The 19,607-nt window shown below is 32.3% G+C and overlaps 2 protein-coding genes and 2 pseudogenes across 2 annotated transcripts; 1 reads left to right on the forward strand and 3 right to left on the reverse strand.

Annotated features, from left to right (window-relative positions):
- Window positions 1-659: 659 nt before the first annotated feature.
- On the reverse strand, window positions 660-2,869 carry LOC123220354 (mogroside IE synthase-like). Its single transcript, XM_044642549.1, has 2 exons — window positions 2,181-2,869; window positions 660-1,423 (listed from the first exon to the last, which is right to left on the reverse strand). The coding sequence occupies exons 1-2, from the start codon at window positions 2,823-2,825 to the stop codon at window positions 710-712; spliced, it is 1,359 nt and encodes a 452-aa protein (XP_044498484.1). The 5' UTR covers window positions 2,826-2,869; the 3' UTR covers window positions 660-709.
- A 3,307-nt stretch (window positions 2,870-6,176) lies between these two features.
- Window positions 6,177-7,754, reverse strand: LOC123220805 (annotated as a pseudogene).
- A 1,762-nt stretch (window positions 7,755-9,516) lies between these two features.
- Window positions 9,517-10,642, reverse strand: LOC123220806 (annotated as a pseudogene).
- A 1,900-nt stretch (window positions 10,643-12,542) lies between these two features.
- LOC123220431 (mogroside IE synthase-like) lies at window positions 12,543-14,675 on the forward strand. Its single transcript, XM_044642651.1, has 2 exons — window positions 12,543-13,253; window positions 13,863-14,675. Exons 1-2 carry the CDS (start codon window positions 12,561-12,563, stop codon window positions 14,622-14,624), a joined length of 1,455 nt encoding a protein of 484 aa, XP_044498586.1. The 5' UTR covers window positions 12,543-12,560; the 3' UTR covers window positions 14,625-14,675.
- The last annotated feature ends 4,932 nt before the right edge of the window (window positions 14,676-19,607 follow it).

Here is a 19,607-nt window from a genome sequence, read left to right on the forward strand (position 1 = left end):
TCACTATGCTCCTTTGAGGAAGAGAGAACAGAGCACGAAGGTTAGAAAATGTTGAATAAATATTATAGAAATTTGGTCAAAAGGCTAATATTATGCATGGTTTCTTGCATCCTATCATTCTCTACCATAAATTAATGATTGCCTTTCCTCGTCAAAGTCCAGGAGTTAAAATTGCATCCTATCATTCTCTACCATAAATTAATGATTGCCTTTCCTCGTCAAAGTCCAGGAGTTAAAAAGATGGAAACCTCCTTCTATTTGAGCCTCTGCAGATGGATTTTTATTTGAGTTGCTGATTAAATTAGATACGATATAATTAGAAATTATAAGAATATTTTATAAAAATAAATTATAAAAATTTATTTATACATCCCAATGTGATACTATTTGATTTAGTGATATTAACGGGAGAGAAAAGGTAAATAATTGCATCACCAATCATAGGTTATCATCTCAATTTATATAAATAAGTTTTTATAATTTATTTATGCATATAATTATATTTATATAATTATACATACTTTATTATATGTTTTTATTCTTTCTACGAAGAAATAAATCGATTTTGAATTGAATTATCAAGTTAGAACTCTAACTCAATATTGACTCATTTGAATTGAATTATATATTCAATCCGAAGCAACTTCAATCAGACCCACTTCTAATTTGAAAAACATCACTTAAAAGTTTTTAAATTATTTCAACTGGATTATAGCTGTGTGACAAATTCCTCTAAGTTCTTATCAGAGCTTCCACCCTTGTCTACTGCCTCCTTAGCTATTTTTTTCCATTTCTCGGTATTCTTTCTTATATTCTTTGATCTTTCTCCTTCCATGACTTCCTTTATACAAATCTCAATCTCCTCTCTGGTCACAATCCTTTTCTCATAAGGTCTTACTCTAACCCCCACCTCCCACACATCTTCAACAAACTTGGCATTGGTTGTTTGATCCGTCCACTGTGGCATTGCCACCATCGGCACCCCCAAGCTCAGTGCCTCCAGTGTCGAGTTCCAGCCGCAATGAGTCAAGAAACAACCCACTGATTTATGAGCTAGAACTTCGAGTTGAGGACTCCAACTCACAACTAAACCTTTCTTGGATGTTTCCTCAAGGAAATTTTTGGGAAGCTTTTCGAATTCGATTTCCCTCACCACCCACAAGAAGAAGAAGTTGCTTCTCGTCAGCCCCCATGCTATTTCCTCCATTTGCTCTTCTCCTAGGGCTGCCAAACTTCCAAATGATACATAAACAACTGAGCTGATTTCCTTTGAGTCTAGCCATGTCTTGCAAGTTTCAGTCTTTGGTTTGAAGAGGCTCAGGCCATAATCATTATCATTTTTCAACCTCTTATCCAGGTAAAATGATGGGATTGTTGGCCCAATTGTCTTAATAGGGCATTTACTTGCCATGAAGTTTACTACCTGATCAAATAATATTAAGAGATGTCAACAACTTAACTACCACCTTTCTGGTGACGAAGAAACATGTCTCTTGGATTTTTCTATAGAAAAATGAACTTTAAGATTTCATTTATAGAGTAAAACAAATTTCCAGTATTTTCTTTTTCTTTTCAGTAAAACCATATATTAACAAAAAAATACAATGAGCTTTTCAACAGGAAGACTTTACAACAATCTATGCTCATCCTTCCTATCGAGAATGACAAACTTTTAGTATTTTTAATTAAAGTTTCTAAACAAATACAATTATAATTGTTTGTTTTTTTTTTTTTATTTTGTTTTGGAAGCAACATGATTGGTTTGATACCACACTTTTTATGTTAAAAAAGTTGAACTTTCTTTTTTATATTCAAAAAAATGAAAACATAAATTTTTTTATTGAATGAATTGAACTTTCAAATTTTCTTATAGAAAGATTAAACTTTCAGTATTTTTTATTTAAAATTGAATAAATACAATTATGATAATTTGTTTTGTTTTAGAATCCAGGTATTTAATTTTGTACCTTCAATAAAAAAGTGAAAATTTACTCCTTTTAACCAAAAAATCTAAAAGTTTCGTTGAAAAATTTTAGAATTTGATATCTTCAATTAAAAAAGGGGTTTCACATTTCTCTAGTAGGAAAATGGTGACCTATATCCCAAGTAGAAATTACATAACTTGTCAAAATAATGCAGAATAATATAGTAAAATTATGTTTAGAGTCTCTTCAACATACCTCATCTTCCAACTCAAGGAAAGTGTTACACAAGATCCATTTTGGCTCATGAATATTTGAAAATTGATTCAAGACCAAGTTAAGACAAGATGGATAAGAGCCAGGTTCAGAAAGGAACGATGGAAGATCATCAATCCCAAGCGGCGGCATCGAAGGCAACGAAACCACAGATCCTTTCACAGGAAACTCCAATTTCCCCTGATGAAAATGATAATAAATCGCATTTACAGCCCAAGGCTGAGTGAAAAATGGAGCTCCATCCAGGCCAAACCCTCTTGCAACGTCAAGCATCCAGGGAATATGCGAGTCATAAACAATGAACTTAACGGGAGAGCCTGAATATGCAAGCTTTTCAACGAGCTTCGCTAGGCTTTGCGGGCACACTACTCTGAAACATTCAATGTATTCATCGAAGTTTTCGAATGTAACTAAAGCGTCGAAGCCGTCAGAAATTGTCTCAATTTTGATGGAGGTGGTTTCAGCTAAGTCTTGAATGGTCAGGGGAGAAGAAGTGGTGGTGACTAGGGTTACTTTGACGCGTTTTGAGGCTAAACGTTTGGATAATTGAAGCATTGGGTTTACGTGACCTTGAGCTGGGATAGGGATTGTGAGGATATGAGTTTCTTTACCTCTTTCTTCCTCCATTTTCTTTCAGACTCTCTTTCACATAACATATGCATATAAGCACAAATTTAAATAGCCAATACTGGGGATTGTTCAGTCAAATAAGTAAATAATAATGGAGAAGATAATGACAAAACAAAATAATGTGTGAATGCTGGCTTTTCATAAGTTGTAATAGTATCATATGCGTCACCTTTTTTCTTTCCTTGCCGATCAAGGAAGAAGTTTCTTTTTTTTAATTGAAGTGATTGACCTTGTTTCTGTGAAAAGAATTATACTTTTAAATTTTATAATAAGAAGGACCACACTTTAAACATATTTTGTTTATGATATCAAACAAATATAATTAAAGATTTACTGAGTTTTTAGATTTTCTATTGAAAATACCGAATTTTTAAATTTTTTTATAAAAAGAATCAAACTTTCAATATTTTTCATTGGAAGTACCAAACAAATATAATTAAAAAAGTAAGTTTATTTTGATTTGATTTAAAAGCGAAGTGATTTGTTTTTTGCTCTCAATAAAAAATAGTTTTACTTTAGTCCTTTTAATAGTAAAATTTTAGTTTTTCAATAATAAAATTTTACTGGTAATATGACATGTCCCATTGTGGTTTTGTTACCTAAATTTCTCATCCTATGTTTTCTTAAATATGAAGCTTTAAGATGAAAAACTTCATAAAAATATCTTTTTCAATTCTTAGTATATTTTCCTTGAAATTATTGTTGGAATTTACAACCATTGTTCCATAAGGCACGATGTAGGTCTTATTGCTCCGGTAAGTAAGTGGTTTATGTTTAATCCATAAGGAGCTACTTTAGGATTTATTTTAGGAAGAAAAATGATACTAGGATTCTCTTGGAGATTAGAATGTTAATATATAAAAACATTATTCTCTTTTATGAGTGATAGAATAATTTGATAATTAGCAAATACAATAATTGTATCAATAGAGATAAAGAGATGTTGAACTAGGTTTTAGATGAACCAGTATAAATTGCATATTATTTCTTTTTAGTGTTTATATTGGTTTGTTTCTAATTATTTACTTAATTTATTAATTTCATACAATTTCTAATTCATTCAATTATGTCGTTTGAGTCAATTTTTATCATGCCAAAAATCTCGTTATGATTCTTGCGTATATATATTCATAATATCATATTTCAATTGGAAAAGATTAAAATATTTCATTTTCGTTGAAGTGTTATTCAGAAAACAAATAAAGAGTTAAGATTAATTAGTAAAAGAAGAGGCCAAATCTTATATGTCTTCTCATCTTTGTCATATCATCAACTTATAAAATATGTGCATATATGTTGCAACAAGTAGTGAAATTAAGTTAAATATAATCACTATCTTGAAATAGATTAAATAAGTTAAATTTGAATGAAGTATAGAGTTTATTTTCGTTTGAGTCAATTCGAATATTCAAATTCTAATTGACTCATATTATATTCAAAGTTAAATTATTTTCGAATTGAATTCAAATATTATATGAGAGGGGTTTTGACATCATTAATTGCTTATGTCAAGAGGAAGAAAAACCAAGATTGTTTACCTAAGTTTTGATAGATGTTCAATACTTGTTGAGCAATCAATCTTAATTTATATTTTCTGAAAAGTAAGAATTCCACTACCCAATTTTCAAACCAAGTGAATAAGGGAAATTTTGAATGGCGGTCAATTTTATAGATGTTCCATACGTGTTGAGCAATCAATCCTGATATTATATTATTTAAATCCCTCGAAAATACATTGAATTGAATCAAAGGTCAGGAAAAATTGTGACAAATCAAAAGTGGGAGAGCTGAAGGAGGAGAAACTTTAAGGGAAAATTGAATAAGTCAATAGGTGGTGGTTGATTTGAAAACTCTGGCGGCTTTGATGTGATTTGACAAAATAATTTCATCTTTTCATCTCGACGGAATCAACAAAATCGACGAAAGAGTTTCTGTTGATATTCTCATTTCACCACAATCTCATCTTTGTTGAAGATTTTAATGAAAGCCAATTCGAACAAGATAAATCACAAATTATTGGTGGAGTTGACAGTATCGATTAATTAATTTTATCTATGAATGACGATCTAATCAATCAGATGAACTTAAAACCCTGGGCATAAATGCTTGCACATGATACATGTTAATGTAGCAATAAAGGCTATCAAGACAACAACTTTTGCACTATATATTTGATTTATGATTTGACATTTGAGCTTTATATTCAACGAAGCAAGCTAAGCATGAAAATGGGACATTCATAAATTACTATATGTAACATCAAAGCGGATCATTTGAAAGGATAGTAATTAGTATTTTATAATATATGATAATTACAAAGAAATTTGAAAGGATGAGGTGATTGAATATATCATAAATCTGTTTCAACTTTTTGTCGCCTAGTTTTCATATTATTTGTTTAAGATAATATATATGAAACATGAACTGACAAGAGAAAAGTTGCGAGCCAGTAGATTCCTTTTAGCATCATTGCTTACCTATGCAGAAAAAATCCAAGAAAAGAGACAAAGAACATGACTTACACATCTCATAAATTCCCAGGAAGCCAACGGTTCAACTATTTTTTTATAAACAAATAAATATATACGTAAGTAGGGCTGTGTCCGCTAGATGATTTGCAATTGGAGTTTTATTTTGATAAATCAATTTATATATTTATTTGGTGGTACATAGTTGTCGATCTTATCAATAATATTATTTTTCAAATACTATTTATACTATTTACAATTTTTTAATGATATTATTATCTGATAATTAATCTAAATTTGATTGAATCAATCGTAATTAGACTAGACAAATTATATGGGGGGTCACAAATGTCAGTATGTTGTTTTTGTAATATTTTTTAATCATTGAGACTTTAATTGAGCCCTTACAATTACAAGACTCAAATCAAGAATATTTAATAAAGAATATGCAATATTTATTTAATATGTCACTTATCAGAATCTAAAACAATTAACTTAACTTCAAGTTTAAGCTAACTTGAAGAAAAAGAATTATCAAATAAAAAAAATTTGGTGTACTAATGTTGACGAGCTCTCGACCTCAAGCCAAAATGGAGGGGAAAAGGTTTTTTTTTTCAAATTTAAAGAGTGAGAATCTGCTGTTTTATCAAACATTTGGTAAGAAACAGTCAATCGGCTTTTCATATGCATGGTATTAAACATCTCAAAAGGGTTGGGTTAGCGTGCAACACAGTCACCCCCTCAATTTTGGCATGGCTAACAAAGCTTTGCAGGCCATGTTGTGGCCCTTAAGGTCCAACCCGTGGACTGATCTAACAAAGCCCGTGAGAAAACGAAAAAAGATTAAACTTTAAAAAATAATTTAAAAATTAAAAAACTATTTTTAAAAAAATGAAAAAAAATATATATTAAAGGTTCATGAAGGTAAGGTTCAGGGGTGTTGGGTCATTTCAGAGGCTCAGCATGGCTAGTGACTATGACGGGCTGCACTGAATACGACCCAGCACTGCCTTGTCTGCACTGTGTGGAAAATACTAGGTACTACGGTAAAACCTATCGCATCTTCTAGCTTGTAGAAGGTACTGACTAGAAGGAAGTCAGCCTTATCTGTCTTGGAAAACTGGCTCAACAACATCTCAAAGTAATCCGGATATTCACTTGCAACATATTCGAAAGACGGCAAATCCTGAGGCTCAAGCAGCGGCAATCCAGGAATAGACACTGGCGCCGCCGTCGAAGAAACCGGAACCTTCAACAACCCATTATAAACAAGATAACAAATATAGTTAACCGCACACGTCTAAGGCAAAAAAGGGTCATAAACGATGCAGTTGATAGGGTTGGAGGAGTTATTCTTTGTAATGAGCTTTGCTAGGGTTTTTGAGCCTGCAGCTTCCATCTTCCGGAGATAATCATGGACACTCACAGCTTCTGCGAAGCGGCCTTGCTCGTCAAAGCCTCTGAAATGGCTTGGAATTGCAGTGAGGTTGGCGGCTGAGGGTGAATGGCGTTGGAGATGGATTTGGTTATGGCTATGGTGGTTTTGAGACCCTTGGAAGCTAAACGTTTAGCGAATTGAAGAGCTGGGTTGATGTGATCTTGTCTTGGATAAGGAATTACGAGAACATGAGCTGCTCTGTAGATCTTGTCTTACATTTTTGCAGTCACTGTATCTAGCTGAGAGTAGAAGAAGATCGAACAAAACAGACTTAAGAAAGCTCTCTTAACTTCTGAAAGTTTTAATCATGTCATATACAATAAAATTATGTCCACCGATTTCAAGTAAGATGCTTAAATGACACGTCACCAGAGTTACACAATTACATGACGATACACTATCTAGATAATCAATACTGGATATATACAACATTTCTTTTTCAGATAAGCATGTTATAGGAAGATAATGATATGCAGACAGAGAGGGCACTGATTCATGTGAAATTAATCTTTACTATGCATAGGAGAATCAACTTTTTTTTCTGTTGAAAAGACTGAATTTTGTTTTTTTATTGAATTGCTTCAATAACATCCATGCGAAACTATCTCCCATGTTTTTTTTGAAAAACTTAGCCCCCAGACCATCAGGCCCCAGGGCCTTGTTATCATTCATTGAAAAGATGGTGTGTTTAATCTCATCAGCGGATGCATCTTTAATCATATTCTCAGCCACATCCCTTGGAACATCAAGGAGGCCATTGAAGTTGGTATCAATCTGACCTTGACCAGGGCAGGTCAAAGTGTTTTTAAAAGAACCCACTAATTCTTCACTTATTCGGTTCTTATCATCAGTAAAAGAGTCATCCTCTAGAGCGAGCCCCTTAATCGTATTTTTGTTCTGTCTTCCTTTGATGCACTTGAAGAAAAATTTTGTGTTTTGGTCTCCCTCCTTTAGCCATTGGATTCTGGACTTCTGCTTTGCGAGAGATTCTTCCATACTGCTCAACCTTCTACATTCCATAGCCACAAAAATTTTGTGCAGAAAATAATTACCAGTTGCTTGCAAGAATGTAACCGGTTATTACCATTATTTCCTCGAATGAATGCATCACCGCATTTACTCTTCAGCTGTCCATTGACGTACTCTTCCGTTTGCTCCATTGCAATATTCATGTATCCGTCTAGACAAGCTAGAATACCTGCACGAAAGGCCAACCGTCAAGACATAAAGCAACATTTTCTGCAATGAGAACTATGATGGTTATAATCAGGAGACTTGATAAATGGATCCTGACTGTATTTGTAGAAACTTCTGAAAGCTCTGAAACATAGTTATTATAGTGAGCTTAATTGCCAGTGCAGCTAATCTGAAACAGAACCGATTAAATAATTTCCGTTCAGTGTCTACATTATTTTTAATCAGAACAATATCAATAACCTCATGCAGTCACTTGATAGCCGAACCGATTAAAAAATTTCTGTTCAGTGTGCACATAATTCATACCAAAAAATTTCGTAAACCAAACTAAACCGTTAACAAGACCGAAAAACAGAGTAACTAGAAATCTGGTTCAGTTACTGGTTAGTATTTTGGCCAAACGGGTTTTTTTTTTCTGTTTGGTTACTAATTTGGTAGTACTTGTAAACTGGTTTGATGAACCAAACCAGTTCGCATAAAAAAAGAAGTTTGAAGGTTGAAATGCCCGTTCAAGATATTGAATACATGCTCCGAGTTTGGAACGATTGTCTCTCTGAAAATTCAGTTAAAAAATGGTTAACCAAAAATTCAATACTATTATCCTGAATTTCAATTCAATTCAAAACTGATTATTCTTTCAACCGGTTTGGTTTTGGTTAAAAGTTTTCTTCAAAACGGATACCAGTTCACTTCAAAAAGTGGTGAAATCATTTTGGTTAATCAGTTTTAAACAGTTGAAATAGAGGCTTTAATTTCTTGAATTATTGTAAAAAGCTTACCTCTGTCATTTGTAATAGAAACCATTCCATTTTAATTAAAGAAGGAAGAATTATTGAAACTATTGTTTAAGTTCAAAAACCTCTTGTTATTCAAAAACAGAAGCTGCGTATCAAACAAAATATCTTCTGTTAGTTTTGAACTTTGCACTAAATTTTGAAAAACAGATCTCAAGGATACAGGTCGTGAAAGTAATACCTAACTGAACACCCTAAATGGAAGTTCAAAAACAGAGTCTGTGTATCCATATGATAGATACCCAGCCAATATTCACCCAAAAACAGCAAACGAACACAACTAAAGAAATAGAAACTATTTTATTGATAAAGAGGATTTACAATTGAATAAACCGACATTTCCAGGAGTTGGAGCCTCCCATATCCTGACATTGAAGGCATTGGAAACTTCTCAAATCAGTTTGAATTGGTGGTTCAAATTTGTAGATCAGTTCAACTCAAATTTGCGGTTTGAATAAATGATTTTGTATATTATTTGAATTGAACAATGTCATTTTGTCAATAAACTACAAACTTGAGTTACAAATATGAACTATAAATTCAAATTATCGATTTGAATTATAAATCCAAACCAAAACAAGCCTTCAAATCATTGATTTAAACTCGGAACTTGAGCCAAATTCGAGTCATCTTTAATTTTAGTTCGACAAACTTGAGATAGGCTATTTTCCATTCGAGCTAAACTTGAACAAAAAAATATTCGAGCTTTACCTGCTTCATATCCACACTAGTTCAAACCAAACCATAGATTTAATCAAGACCGGTTTGAATTAAATCCACCCTTAATTTAAAGAACATCAATTAAAGTTTACAAATCCAACATTCACATCAAATATATAAAAGTTGCGTGACAAATTCCTCTAAAGTTCTTGTCAGAGCTTCCACCATCATCTACTGCCTCTTTAGCCAATTTTTTCCACTTCTCCATATTCCTCCTTACATTCTGTGATCTTTCTCCTTCCATGACTTCTTTTAGACAATCTCAATCTCCTCTCTGCTCACAATCCTTTTCTCATTAGCTCTTACTCTAACCCCCACCTGCCACGCATCTTCAACAAACTTGGCGTTGGTTGTTTGATCCGTCCACTGTGGCATTGCCAAGCTCAAGACCTCGAGTGTCGAGCTCCAGCCACAATGAGTCAAGAAACAGCCCACTGATTTATAAGCAAGAACTTCAAATGGATGACTCCAACTCACAACCAAACCCCTCTCAGATGTTTCCTCAAGGAAATTTCTTGAAAGTTTTTTGAAGTCAAATACCCTCACTACCCACAAGAAGAAGTTGCTTTTTTTCAACCCCCATGCTATTTCCTCCATTTGCTCTTCTCCTAGAGTTGCCAAGCTTCCAAAAGATACATAAACGATTGAGTTAAGTTCCTTTAAGTCTAGCCATGTCTTGCAAGTTTCAGTCTTTGGTTTGAAAAGGCTCAAGCCATAATCATTTATTATTTTACAATCTCTTGTCTAGGTAAATTGACGGAATTGTTGGTCCAATCGTCTTAATATATAGGACATTTACTTGCCATCCAGTTCACGAGCCATTTTACTGGCGGTAGGAGGCTTTTGTAGATGAGATATCTTTTATGATGAAAGATGGGAGAAGATTTATTTGCTATGGTATCTTTTGACAAAAGGAGTCTTTGACGGCTAATTTTTTATATTTTTGCTTCTTGTTGATGGTCGTTAGAGCTTCTTAGTTGTTTATATTTATGTATTGTTTGCGGAAATGGGAATGATCATGTACTACTGTATAATTATTGAGTGCTGATTAGGGTTGAACTTATGTTTGAAAATGTGCAAAATATAAAGAGGGTTGTGGCATCTTTAACTCTCTCATTGTGATAGGTAAGTTACATGTGATTGGGTTGGTTGTTACATTGACTGATGTTCTATATCAGTGCAATATTGTACCTTCATGGGTGTTAATCTTACACTGTTTTATTAGTCAGAAGCAGAATGTGATTGCTAGATCCATCATGGAAGCAAATTACCATGCTATGGCTTAAAACGGTCATTTGCTTCTTTAGGCATATGGCATATTGACATACATGATTTTAAATTTTCTCCTTCATAGAATATTGAAGAGTTCTTTTAGTAGTTGGATAGGAAATGTTTTTGAGTAAATAGATAGGCTAGTTGTTTTTTATTGGCTCTTTCTTGCTTGATGTGGACTTCACAGTGGATCAGAATAAAATGGCTAGTGAAGGAAAAAGTCATCCACTCATCATATCAAGATTCACATAAGAAGTTCAACTTACGACACTTTTGCATTAGTTTGTCATCAATAACTTGCCATCCAGTTCACAAAAAAAACTTTAATTTTTTAAAATTTTGAATAAATAATAGTTTTATTGCTAATTTTAACTAAGATTTTTAACAAAAATTTATTTATAAATAAGTGTTTAAAATTTTAAAAATTAAAAAGTAGAAATTTGATATTTCACTTCACCTCGGGAATAAGTCTTTTGACCCAAAACTAGATAAGTTTAATTTTAATATTGAAATTCTAATGAATTTATATTAAATTTAAAATTAAATTATTTTTTAATGGAATATTATAAATGAGGGATTCTGACATCATTGCTTATGTCAAAAGGAAGAAAAACCAAGACTGCTTATCTAATTTTTGACAGATGTTCAACAGTTATTGAGCAATCTTAATTTATATTTTCCGAAAAGAAAGAATTCCGCTATCCAATTTTAAAAGCAAGTGAACAAGACTCGATCTAATTCAGAGCAATCAAAACATGACAAATTCATTCATACCCGACCTAAATTAATATTAAGGTCGGCAATTAGGAAGTTTAGTGAGTAAAAATTAGTAGTTTATTAAATTTAATTGGTATATGTATAAATAATATTATCTTCGATTGACATTAATGTAAGAATATTAAAATGTTATTTTATTTAGTCCTATTGAATTAAATCAAAGGTGTAAGACATGGGAAATATTGTGACAACTCAAAGGTGAAATGGTTGGAGGAGAAATTGTTAAGGAAAATCACAATAAATCAAAAGGTGGGTGTACATTTGAAAAGTAAGATAGACAAAGTCAATCTTATCTTTTCATTTAAGTTGAATCAATCAAACCGATAAAAAACTTTTATTGGTGTTCTCATTTCATGTTGATCTCATCTTTATTAAGGATTTTAATAGTGGTCAATTTGAGAACAACGAATCACAAATTGTTGGTGGAATTGATGACATTGAGTAATCAAACTAGAAAGATTTTGAGAGGATTACATCTTTGATTTCTTTCAGTGATTGCTATACTTTTTAGTGATGGGTGGTGGGGGTATCGATATGTAGTGGCCAATGATAATGTGTGTGATGGAAAAATAATTTTAATCCATATTAATAGCAGTTTAATCTTAATAATTATTTGAATAAAGATAAAATAGTAATAATAAGGTTTACCTTTATTTATTTTAATTCAATGAGACAATATTTTTTTTCTAAAAATTTAATAAATAAAGATAAAATTATAATAAAATTAATAATATTTTAATAATTTTTTCTTATCTAAAATAGATATAATAATGCCCGATGAATCAAATAAATTAATGTTAATAATAAAATATAATTTTTCATATATATTACTTCCAATAAAACATCTAGTTGTGTCATACTATAGACTTTTGTAGTTTATAAAAAACAATATTTTGATACATAGTTGGTAAAGTTTGATAGACCAATGGAAAAATAATTTTTTTCAAGATTGAAATAGTTTCATCAAACGTTAAGTGGGAAATAGTCATTTGGCCGAAGTCAAGTTACCTTCTGGTATTTGGTCTTGCCTTATCTCTTATATTCAATCAATTATCTATCTCTTTAAATGTGTGAACAATGGCAAATACAGTCGCCATGTGAAACAGCTAGCTGGAGCTTGAAAATGACAAAAATGGAAACTCAAATCCTTATCATCCCTTTCCCAATCCAAGGCCATCTAAACCCTATGCTTCAACTATCCAAACGTTTACTCTCAAAAGGCCTCAAAGTCACCCTAGTTTCCACCAACTCATCTCTCAAATCCAACAGCAACATTTCATCCATCGATTTCAAGTTCATCAGCGACGGTTTCGACTCAGAACTAAACCCAGAAACCTTTGATGAATATATCGGATGTTTCAGAGCTATATTTCCTCAAAATCTAGCCAGGTTTGTTGAATCCAGCAAAAACTTGGGGTGCCCTTTTAAGTTTATCGTTTATGATTCGGGGATGCCGTGGATGTTAGATGTTGCAAGAGATTTGGGCATAGATGGAGCTCCATTTTTCACTCAATCTTGTGCAGTTAATGCAGTTTACTATCATTTGAATCAAGGGACATTGAATTTGAAAGCCCCTGATTCAGAAGGGTGTTCGGTTTTGTTGCCTTCCATGCCATTGATGGAGAGAAAAGATCTTCCGACGTTTGTTTATGAAACTGAGTCTCATAAGTCTCTGCGTGAATTGATCCTGAATCAGTTTGTGAATATTCATGAACCCAACTGGATCCTGGTTAACTCTTTCGATAAGCTCGAAGAAGAGGTAATTGTAAGATAAATTTACATGAACGAAAGAGAATCAATTCAAATTATGATATAACTAAGGTTGGATTCAAATTGAGTCAAGTTTAAGTTTATTTAAGTTCAAGCTTGGTTTAATTTTTATAGGGTTAAAGCTTAAATTCAAGCTCGAGTTTATCTAAAAAGTATTTGAGTTCGTCTCATTTGAGAGGAACTAAGCTCAAGTTTGAGCTCAAACCAAGTGTTGGGGTTTGTTTTGGCACAAAAATGAGGTCATTTTACTTTATTTGCATTGAATTTTTTTAGGTTCGCAAATTTGACGAATCGAAAATCTCTAAAGTTTGAGTTTAAGTTTGAAAATATTAAACTGTCTAACTTAAGTTTGAACTTGAACCAACTTAGTTTAAATCCAACTCTAATTATAACACAATTAAATTTATTTAAGGTTATGGGAATATCTAATGTGTCATACTTTCTGAATTCATAATATTCTAAAATTTATCTATATTGCAATGACCAATCTTCCTTTCATGAAACCCCCTTAAAATTAATCTATTGAACTATTTAATCATGCGAGAATTTTCTATTATTAATTAGATATGCCTTTATTAAAACAAATAATTTCTTTCAGGTTGTGCACTGGATGTCGAATCACTGTCGAATTAAGGCAGTCGGGCCAACTGTTCCATCAAAATATATGGACAAGAGATTGGAGAATGACACTGACTATGGCCTCACCCTCTTCAAGCCAAAGTCCGATACTTGCAAGACATGGCTAGACTCAAGGGAACCCAACTCAGTCGTTTATGTATCATTTGGAAGCTTGGCAGCCCTAGCAGAAGAGCAGATGGAGGAAATAGCATGGGGGCTGAAGAGAAGCAACACCTTCTTCTTGTGGGTAGTTAGGGAATCTGAATCTGCAAAGCTTCCAAAAAATTTCTGCGAGGAAACAGTCGAGAAAGGTTTGGTCGTGAGTTGGAGCCCTCAGCTTGAGGTTCTAGCTCACAAGTCAGTGGGGTGTTTCATAACACATTGTGGCTGGAACTCGACGCTGGAGGCACTGAGCTTAGGGGTACCGGTGGTGGCAATGCCGCAGTGGACAGATCAAACAACTAATGCTAAGTATATTGAAGATGTGTGGCAGGTGGGGATTAGAGTAAGAGTTAATGAAAAAGGGATTGTGACAAGAGAGGAGATTGAGGGTTGCATAAGGGAAGTCATGGAAGGAGAGAGATCGAAGGATTTCAGAAGGAATTCGGAGAAGTGGAAACAGTTGGCAAAGGAGGCTGTAGATGAAGGTGGAAGCTCTGATAAAAACTTGGAAGAATTTGTAGCTGCTATCAATGTTTTAGAAACTAGATCAAACATTGATCCGATGAAGGGTGTAATCTGATCTAATTGGTACTCAAATCAATTAATTATTTAAAAATAATATTTAAAATAATTTTATATAATTATATTATTTAATATCAAAATAAACTTAATTTGATAATATGCATGTTTAAACAGTATGATTCAATCTTGTTAAATCCAATTTAACTTGAAAAAATTTTTCGAGATAGTTGAAGCCGTTTTTACTAATTTGCACATAATGGATGTTAAGCAATAAAGAGCATCTAGATGCCAACTTTGAGCTTTATGATTTATGATTTGACATTCGAGCTTTATATTCAAATAAGCAAGTTTAAGCATGGACGAAGGAGATTCATAAATTACTATACATAACATTAAAGGTGATCATTTAGAAGAATTATTATTAGTATTTTATTATATATGATAAGTGCATCAAAAAATTATATGATAAAGTGATTGTGAGGGATGTGCAGGTTGGTGTGAGGGTTTGTGGTGCTTCTGCAAGCTGCTGTGAGGGTTAGGGTGGCTGTTGTGAGGCTTCTACATGTTACTGTTCAAGTGGCAAAGGGGTCATATTTCCAACTGCCGCAATTAGAAGGAATTCTACAAATATGTCAATATATTTCACCCCAACCCTAGTATACTCTTCAAACATATGACACATATCTTCATCATAGTCTATAATATATCTCTCCACCCCATTAGGCTTTTTTGCTTGAATCTTTAATTTCTCCTCCACATATAACTCCATTATTTCATCTTCATTGGCTATACGGTTTTTCAAATCTTTGATGAAAACAATGTAATTATACTCATTTGAATCAACATTGTGAATTTCACATGGAATATCACAGGCATTGAATCGTAAATTAAACCGCATCGTAGACAACATCCTATGTGTGATATATCCCCAATATACCAAATATTGCATATTCAGTATGCATCCATTAAACAACATGAATGTTCATCCATTAAACAACATCCATTAACCAAATAATGTATGTTCACAACTATCAAACAATATTCAAGCATCCAACAATACATAGGTAAGCATGTTATAGCAAACATGGCAGCATGTAAACAGCATGCAACCATGTAAATTGTTCATCCATAATGTGATCAGAATGCACTGACAATGCAAACATGCAAAACAACACGCATTTATTTACATTATTGGTACGGGGTGTTGTAAAACCAAGAGACTTGAAGGTATTACCCCTTCTTATCGTGCCAGTAGCACTGCTCTCTTGGATGTCCAGCCAATATATCAAATAATGCATGTTCACAACTCTCAAACAATATTCAGTTTATCAAAATACATTAACAGTATGTATAATATTCAAGCATCCAACATTACATAGGTGAGCATGTTATAATAAGCATGATAGCATGTAAACAGCATGCAACCATGTAAATTATTCATCCATAATGTGATCAGAATGCAGTGACAATACAAACATGCAATTTGCAAAGAATCAGTAAACATCAAACAACATGCATTTATTTACATTATTGGTATGGGGCATTGTTAAACTATGAGACTTGAAGGTATTACCCTTTCCTGTCATGCCAATAGTATTGCACTCCTAGATGTCCAGCCAATATACCAAATAATGCATGTTCACAACCCTCAAACAATATTCAGGCATAAATTACATTAACAATATGTATAATATTCAAGCATCCAACATTACATAGGTGAGCATGTTATAGCAAGCATGACAACATGTAAACAATATGTAAACAGCATGCAACCATATAAATTGTTCATCCATAATGTGATCAGAATGCAGTGACAATGCAAACATGCAATTTGCAAATAATCAGTAAACATCAAACAACACACATTTATATACATTATTGGTACGGGACATTGTTAAACCAAAAGACTTGAAGGTATTACCCCTTCCTGTTGTGCTAATAGTACTGCACTCCTAGATGTCTAGCCAATATACCAAATAATGCATGTTCACAACCCTCAAATAATATTCAAGCATAAAATACATTAACAATATTCATGCTCAATTCATAAGTTATAATACATTATATAAGCATGTTACAAATAGCATGAAAGTATGTAATACAATTTGCACATACGTATTACATGTAAACAGTAGGCAATATATTATACAGTAGGCAATATACATATAACCATATATATTATAACAGTAATCATATAACAACTCTTCATGTAAGCATATTTAATCCATAATCAATCATATTATTAATATAAGTAAGCTTATTCAATAGCAAAGAAACTCTAATCAGAAGTTTTATTTACAATCAATAGTTAATTAAAAGCATCAGATCTATTAGTCCACATAAAAACTACATATACAAGATAAACCCTAAAATACCCATCTCGAACTACCCATTTTTTCATGTAAAGCAATAAAATAATTAACGAATCCGATGAAGAAAAATAAACCCTGAGTACTATAGCAATAGTATTTAGGGAAGCATGCAAAACCTACACAAAATTTGTTAGGCCTACTATATACGGAAAATACATCACCATAGCATTAACCCTAAACCAACATAGCAGAAAAATCATAAAACCAACCATTAACATAAACAAACACCAACACATTTAATCTTTTTACTAACACAATAGACTATCACAAATGATATAATGTTGAAACATTGCGCACGAAACAACAAGACATGGACAAATCAAACCTTGAAGTCGAAGAACTTCTATAGCCCTTGGTTGGTGTACTCTTTGTCATCATTGTTGCTTCAAACAACACGAAAAATCACTATCATTGTCGTAGGTTCAAAGTCAGTAGCAAAAAACCCTTCACATTGTCGTTGGTCGAAACATTACTTCATTCCTTCTTAAAGATGTTGTCGTTACTGTCATCGTCACCATTTTGCAGTCGTCGTTGGCCTTTGTCGGTTTTTGGAACTCATAGGACCTCCACACTTCAGAGAATTAACATAAGGCAACGCAGTTGTTTGAGAACAAAATGAAACCCTTTGTTCTCTTTCGCTCATTCAAAATGGTGTTTCAAATTACCAGGCCACGCATTGTTTTTTCATTCACTCTCAATATAATAAAAAATTCTTTTTATCGTCGATATTTATTCAAAACCCCGTAAAATGACAAAAACGCCCCAACATGTGTCTATATTTGATTAGCTTATCGATTTTGAAATTTCCTATAGCTGTTGATTTCTATCTAAGCAATATTAGTCGTTGATTTTGAAAATCATTACGCATTTATTTCTCTTCAAGGGCTACGTATGAGTGCGCTGAAATACACCACCTCATCGTTTTAAAATCAACGCCATTTTCTTTTTTCCTTCTACGTGTCCTCATTTCCTTTCATCACACCATCCATCAAAAACATATCGTCGATTATTTTGCTTCAACTTGCCAATAAAGCTTCCTTCCACCGTAAGCTTTGCCACGCATCAAGCATTGGTGGATGGCGTGTGACAGAAAAGTCTGTCACATTTAATTTTTATAGAAAATTGTTTAATAAACAATTTTTTATTCTCTCGCTTTTATAAAATCGACATAACATTTGTGATTACTAAAATGTCCCTTTACTCAAATGGATATTTGTAACGTTAATAGTTCATGGGTGAGAATAAGAGTTTTTCATTTATCGTGAGTAATATTTTAAGAAAGCATCAAAAATTGGGTGGAAAAGAGCCGTACTCCCTTTTAAAAATTAAAAGGCCTACAACTAGATAAGTTAGAGTTAATTTCAACAGTCAAATTCTAATTTATTTATAATAAATTTAAAATTAAATTATTTTTTAATTAAGCACCACAAGTGAGGAATTCTGACATCATTGCATATGTCAAAAGGAAGAAAGACCAAGACTGCTTACCTAATTTTGAACAGATGTTCAACAGATATTGAGCAATCTTAATTTATATTTTCCGAAAAGTGAGAATTCCGCTATCCAATTTTAAATCCAAGTGAACAAGACTCTGAGCCAATTCAGAAGCAAGACGTGTTGGAATTTGCTAATAATAATCAAAACATGACAACTTCTTTCATACCCGACCTAAATTAATATTAAGGTTGGTAATTAGGAAGTTTAATGAGTAAAAATTAGTAGTTTATTAAGTTAAATTGGTATATGTATAAGTAATATTGTGTTCGATTGATATTAATGCAGGAATATTGAAGTATTATTTTACTTAGTTCTTTTTAAATATGTTAAATTAAATCAAAAATATAAGACACGGCAAATATTGTGATAACTTAAATGTGAAAGGGTTGGAGGAGAGATTGTTGGGGAAAATCACAATAAGTCAAAAGGTGGGTGTTGATTTGAAAAGTATGGTTACATTAATGAAGTCAACAAAATCAATCTTACTTTTTCATTTAAGTAGAATCAACCAAATCGACAAAAAACTTTTATTGGTATTCTCATTTCATGTGATATCATCTTTGTTGAAGATTTTAAAAGTAGTCAATTTGAGTAAAATGAATCACAAATTCTTAGTGAAGTTGATGGCATTAATCAATCGAATGAGAAAGATTTTAAGAGGATTACATCCTTGATTTCTTTCAATGATTTCTATACTTTTTAATGATGGGTGGTGGTGGTATTGGCATGTGGTGGCCATTGGTAATGTGTGTGATGGAAGAATAATTTTAATCCGTATTAATAGCGATTTAATCCTAATAATTATTTGAATAAAGATAAAATAGTAATAATGAGGTTTAGGGTTATTTATTTTAATTCATTGGAATGATATTTTTTTAAATTTAATAAATAAAGATAAAATTGTAATAAAATTAATAATACTTCAATAATCTTTTTTTTTAATTTAAAGTGGATACGATAATATTTAATGAATCAAATAAATTAATATTGATAATAAAATATAGTTTTTCACATATATTACTTCAACCCAAATATCTCTTTGTGTTATACTATAGACCTTTGTAATTTATAAAAAACAATATTTTGATATATAGTTGGTAAAGTTTGATAGACCAATGGAAAAATAATTTTTTTCAAAACTGAAATATCAAAAATCTGTCGTTTCATCATAC

This window comes from Mangifera indica, chromosome 7, assembly GCF_011075055.1.
Source record: "Mangifera indica cultivar Alphonso chromosome 7, CATAS_Mindica_2.1, whole genome shotgun sequence".
Classification (NCBI taxonomy): Eukaryota; Viridiplantae; Streptophyta; class Magnoliopsida; order Sapindales; family Anacardiaceae; genus Mangifera; species Mangifera indica.

Bases quoted from the DNA above. Each gene is read 5' to 3' on its own strand.
- LOC123220354 (XM_044642549.1), bottom strand. From the start codon at position 2,825: ATGGAGGAAGAAAGAGGTAAAGAAACTCATATCCTCACAATCCCTATC. The intron at 1,424-2,180 runs GTATGTTGAAGA...TTATTTGATCAG, and splicing joins TCCTTGAGTTGGAAGATGAG to GTAGTAAACTTCATGGCAAG.
- LOC123220431 (XM_044642651.1), top strand. From the start codon at position 12,561: ATGTGTGAACAATGGCAAATACAGTCGCCATGTGAAACAGCTAGCTGG. The intron at 13,254-13,862 runs GTAATTGTAAGA...AATTTCTTTCAG, and splicing joins TCGATAAGCTCGAAGAAGAG to GTTGTGCACTGGATGTCGAA.